The 5,688-nt window shown below is 49.7% G+C and overlaps 1 protein-coding gene across 1 annotated transcript in view; it reads left to right on the top strand.

Annotated features, from left to right (window-relative positions):
- The window catches only part of Grtp1 (growth hormone regulated TBC protein 1), a 26,743-nt gene that overhangs the window by 3,278 nt on the left and 17,777 nt on the right, over positions 1–5,688 (top strand). The window contains exon 3 of the mRNA XM_021218639.1: positions 5,345–5,506. Within this exon, the coding sequence (XP_021074298.1) occupies positions 5,345–5,506 (162 nt within the window). The remainder of the gene's footprint in view (positions 1–5,344; positions 5,507–5,688) is intronic.

Here is a 5,688-nt window from a genome sequence, read left to right as displayed (position 1 = left end):
CCTGCCTCTGCCTCCCAAGTGCTGGTATTAAAGGCGTGCGCCACTATGCCCAGCTCACTTGGTTTTTTGAGGCAGGGTCTTGCCTATGTAATCCAGGCTAGCCTTCAACTTGAGATCCTTGTGTCTCAGCCCCCCTGATACAGGCCTTCTGTCTGTTTACCACCACGCGTAGCTTTCTGGTTTTGGCGGTGTTCTGCCTGTTGGAATTGGTAGTGATCACAGGGCCACTTTTCCAAGTTCTGAATTTCACTGGCGCATTTGTTTGTTTGTTTGTTTGTTTTTGGTTTTTTGAGACAGGCTTTCTCTGTATAGCCCTGGCTGTCCTGGAACTCACTCTGTAGACCAGGCTGGCCTCGAACTCAGAAATTCACCTGCCTTTGCCTTCCGAGTGCTGGGATTAAAGGCCTGCGCCACCAGGCCCGGCAATCTGGAACTCACTCTGTAGACCAGGCTGGCCTCGAACTCAGAAATCCGCCGGCCTCTGCTTCCCAAGTGCTTGGATTAAAGGCATGCGCCACCACGCCCGGCTTTTTGTTTGTTTGAGCTATGATCCTTCTAGCCCTGGCTGACCTAGAACTTGCTGTATGAACCAGGCTAGCTTCAAACTCCCAGACATTCACCTGCCCCTGCCTCCCTAGTGCTGGGATTAAAGGTGTGCATCACCATGCCTTGGGGTTAGTAAAACAATTTCAATAGATTCAGAAGGACCCTCAAGGAGACAGTAGGGCCAGCAAGCTGCAGGTCTCAGCAGCTGCTGGGAGATCCATGTGAGGAGAAGCTAGGAGTCTGCAAGCCACTGGATGGGGTGGGGGTGGGGCTAAGGGACTATAAGTACACATCCTATTAAGGGCGATCACGCCTTTCTTTCTCTTTATCACGGAGTGCTTCCTCTCATTATCCGGCTTGAGGCTGGTCTTCTTGGCCTTGTCTGTGGGGCAAGCACCTTCAGTACCAACCGTAAGGGAACACCGATTGTGCCAGGAGACATCAACATGATGGTATTCTGTATGTCCCAAAGAGGCTTCTCATTCAGGATTTCCCCTCAGTGGCATGAGAGAGGATGTTTTAGGTCGTGGCTTATGCCCTTGGTATTAGAGGAGACTGACATAGTATCTCAAATGGTCAGGCTGGGAAGCGGCCGCCATGCAGGAGCTCTCTCTGCATCTGTGTTCTCTCTGGCAGCATCCCCTTGTCATCTGGATGTCTCCAGTTACCTGCAGATCTTGTTATCTGAGACGTCCCAGATGACAGCTATAAACCACTCTACTGATGGAAGCGGGTACGGTGAATACTGTTTTTCTGTCCTGTGTGAAGCCTACCTGGAGGCCCCAAGAGTAGAGCATGTTTTCTCTAGCAGGGGGAGTCTGAACTCGGCTCTCCATTCTCCTCTCTCTGTTGAGTGTTCTTGGTACTGAGGGCATGCAGCAGAGCCCTTTGCTTCTTTGTTCGACTCCTGGCTTAGTCTCACACACCTGAACATTGTAGAAGCATGATCAGAGCTGAATGCCCCAAACCTGGCTTTTCTTCAACTTGGTTGGGCAGACAAAACAGACGCTAGTTTTCTCCGGGCTTTAATGGCTGCCTCTGGATGAACCCCTGCCCGCAGAAGGAGGTCATTTCTTCTGTGAGGGCGAGAAAGCTGCCTTCATCCCCCTGGAGAAACAAAGTAAGTTTAGATAAGATAAAGGTGTGCTGGAGACTGGCCTCTGGGCCAGCGGGGAGGCCCAGCCTCGGCCTGGAAACTGAGGCATGCTTGGGTGTGGGGCTCGGAGGCCATAGCAGAGCGGGTATTGGGTTTGGGAACTGGTTTGTGGGACTGTTTTGTCCTTTGTGGTAACGCAACAGCAAAACCCTTATATTACCAAGTGAGTTTTGAAATTTACAGTGAAACTTACTGTTCTCAGTGTTCAGGTTTAGGATTTTAGACAAACAGCCAAAAAGTTAAAATTCAAACCAGAGCCAGGGCGACTGACTACCTTCACCCCAGTTCTTAGGAGGCAGAGAGAGGAGGCTCGATAGCCAACCTGGTCTACGTAGAGATCCCCTGCTAGGCCTAGAACCCATTCTCGGAATCAAACTGGTGTGGGGAGCCAGAAAAGACCCTGCAAACGCGTTCTGAAGCAACCATGCAGTTTTGTTTTGCATTCTCACCACGCCCTCCTGAGGGCTCCAGTGGCTGCAGGTTTTACCTCTCTGATGTTGTTTTCTTTATCCATTCTCTGTTTGGACAGATTGGTCCCTTTGTAGATCTTTCTTGTCCTCTTTTTTTAATGTAGCCTGAAAAACACTGGGAGGGGAGGTGGCTGGTGAGGTGGGGAGGGCAAGATGGCTCCACAGTTAGAATCTGTACTGCTTCCAAAGTTTGGTTCCCGGCCCCTGTGTCAGGCTGTTCAAACTGTAAAACTCCAGCTCCAGGAGATCCAGCACCCTCGTGGGGTACCCCACCCCCCATCCACATCACTTCAGAGTTCTATGAACCGCTCCTTGCCGATCCATCTCCAGACCAGCCCTGAGTCAGCATGCCCTGTAACTGCTTGGCTGGGCTGCTGAGTCAGGTTTCCATGTTGCACTAGAGGCTCAGCTGGGGTCCCCTGTGTGCTCGGCTCTTCTGCTGCTGAGGTGGTTCTCAGCCTGCCTGCCTACCACAGGCTTTTGTGTGAACATGGCTTTCAGGTTTTCTTTGTGGGATTGCTAGGTTCTATTAAAGGCTTAGCTGGTAAGACATGGCATTGTCTAGCCTGGGTAAGGCCTGGAATCGGATGCCCAGAATCAAAGGGGAAGGGAAGAGGAGCCAGAAAAGAAACTGCAAAGCGGGTTCTCCAAAGTGGCTGCATTTTTGCATTCCCAGCACGCCTGAGGGCCCAGTGGCTGGAGATTTTACATTGTTGGTTTTTTTTTTTTTAAACCATTCTTTATTTGGACAAACTACTCTTACTGCATTTCCTTTGCCATTCCTTTTGAAAAAAAGCAGTTGGCTTTCTTTGTATGAACTTGTTTTTCTGCATTGCTTTTATATGTGTATACATATATATATGTGTGTGTGTGTATATATATATATGTGTGTGTGTGTATGTATATATATATGTGTATATGTATATATATATATGTGTGTGTGTATGTGTATATATATATATATATATATATGTATATGTATATATATGTGTGTGTGTGTGTGTATGTATTTAGCCTGCATATATGTGGGTGCTGGTAATTGAACCCAGATCCTCTGGAAAAGCAGCTAGTGCTCGTAGGCGTAGAACCAATTCTGTAGCCCGCTGTTTCTCCATTCTTTATTGTGTACTGTGAATCCACTTACCATATTGTTTTGTTCCTGTGAGTTTACAGTCAGCATAGTGTGTGTCTGTAGGTCTGAGGACAACATTGTGGGGTTGCTTTTCTCCTTCCGCCTTTACAAGGATTTGTGGGAATTCTGGGGACCAAACTCGGGTTGACAAGCTTTCCATGCCAGTGCCTCTGCCCGCTGATGCGTCTTTCCTGCCCGTGTGAAGTTATTTTTTTATGATTTGTCCTTGAACATAAATGGTGCCTCAGGTCTTTTCTCTCCTCTCTCCTCTCCCCTCCCCCCTCCCCTTCTCTCTCTCTCTCTCTCTCTCTCTCTCTTTCATTCTCTCTCTCTCTCTCTGTAAACCTGGGGATTGAACCTAGGACCCCATGTATAGCAAGCAGATGCAGTATTCTAAGCCTGGGTTGTTTTTTTGTTTTTTTTGGTTTTTTTTTTTGTTTTTTTTTCTTTTTTTGGCGGGGGAGGGGGTTTTGAGACAGGGTTTCTCTGTGTAGCCCTGGCTGTCCTGGAACTCACTCTGTAGACCAGGCTGGCCTTGAACTCAGAAATCCGCCGGCCTCTGCTTCCCAAGTGCTTGGATTAAAGGCGTGCGCCACCACCGCCCAGCAAGGATTTTTTTCTTTTTTCATGACAGTGTCGGGTATACCAACTTACCCCATGACCAGGACTCAGAGAAAGAGAAGGAAGGACATTTCACTGTCCTTCAAGGGCTGAACCTCCAGTTCCTGGAAGACCCCATCAGGTACCACCTTTAAAAGGTGCTACCTCCTGGCAGCACTGTTTTGGGGACCACACCTTAGATAAAAGGGCCTGGGAGATAGTTGACATCCAAATTATAGCACTCCCTAAAGTCAGTTTCTTCTTAAGGTAATTTAATTTTTTTTTTTAACTGTGTGTGGGTGTTTTTCCTGCATGTGCATATGTACCACATGCATGCCTAGTGCCCAGAGACATCAGAAAAGGGCACCAGATCCCCTGGGACTAGAGTTGTAGATGGTTGTGAGCTGCCACATGGCTGTTGTGAATTGGACACAGGGTCCCCCGCAAGAGCAGCAAGTGCTGTTAACCACTGATCCATCTTTCCGACCGAAAGTAATGACTTTAAAATAATGTAATGTCAAAGCCAAACAGCAAAGCTTTGACTATTTACTTTGAAGAAGCAAATATTGAAGATGTTATTAAGACAGCAGCAGCCCGGGGCCAAGGAGGACCAAACCTAAGGCATCAGATATTTACTTACTTCCAGCAAAAATAGATAAAGTGGTGATCAGTGGGGAAAAGTAACTGAGACGGAGAGACAGAATATGGCTGCTGAAGCCGGGGTCCCTTGGGGCTCCTGGGGTCAGTCAGGTGGCATCTTTGGCCTCCCTCAGGCTTCTGTCCCTGTTGCTGCGTGACTGTGAGACCTGGCCTGGGTCTCCTACTTCTGTTCCTCCAGATTAGGACAAGTGCCTGGTTGGTGTCTAAGGTCCTGATTACTACCTCCCTGGAGTCCCCCGGCCCTTCCTCTGCCTGAAGTCCAGCGGGCAGCAGAGGCTCCATATCTCTGCCTACTTCCCGACTGGGGCATTTTTAAATTATGACTTTGTCTTTTTTCAGATCTTGTTTTTGTCTCTTCTGGATCTGAGCATAGGATCCAGGGCCTTGTACAAGCCACGCACATGCTATTCCGATGGGCCACACCCAAGTTGGTCCTGTTGTGGGTCTAACCAGCGTGGTGGGCAGAGTGGCCATCTAGGGCCAAGAATGAGCCTGGACAGAGTCCTTCAGTCCTCAGAGTGGAGGGTATGCAGCTTTCAGGGATGGTGGTAGAGAAGGTGATCTGGCTAGACAGTGCAGTGGAGGAGAGCCGTTAGGATCCGTACCGGCTGTGTTCCACTTCAGAAGCCTTATGGACGTTTTTCCATCTGGGCAGTGTCCGGAAGCTTCTGTTCCTCTCTGCACTGGTTTAGGAAGGCGAGTGCTCAGGGGAAGAAGGAAGGGGAGCACCCTCTTTATCCCCTGGGCTCTGAGCTCAACCTCAGTCTCTCTGGGTTTCAGTGAAACGCTATGTCCGGAAGGGAATCCCGCTGGAGCATCGGGCCCGTGTGTGGATGGCCGTGAGTGGAGCCCAGGCCCAGATGGACCAGAGCCCTGGATACTACCGTCGACTGCTTGAGGAGGGCGAGGGCAGCTCCAGCCTGGAGGAAGCCATCAGGACAGGTGGGAGGGGAGGCCTGTGCTCAGAGCCTTGTGCGTGGGGCTTGGGTCGGGGGTGGGGGTGGACTAGTGTCCTTCCAGGAGCAGAGATCCGCCCTGGCTCAAGTCGTAGGCAGTGAAGAAGTCTGCTTTACTAAAGATGTGCCTATAGAGCTGGGCATGGTGGCGCACGCCTTTAATCCCAG

Source organism: Mus pahari, chromosome 19, assembly GCF_900095145.1.
Source record: "Mus pahari chromosome 19, PAHARI_EIJ_v1.1, whole genome shotgun sequence".
Classification (NCBI taxonomy): domain Eukaryota; kingdom Metazoa; phylum Chordata; class Mammalia; order Rodentia; family Muridae; genus Mus; species Mus pahari.
This window is presented reverse-complemented; position numbering and strand designations above follow the sequence as displayed.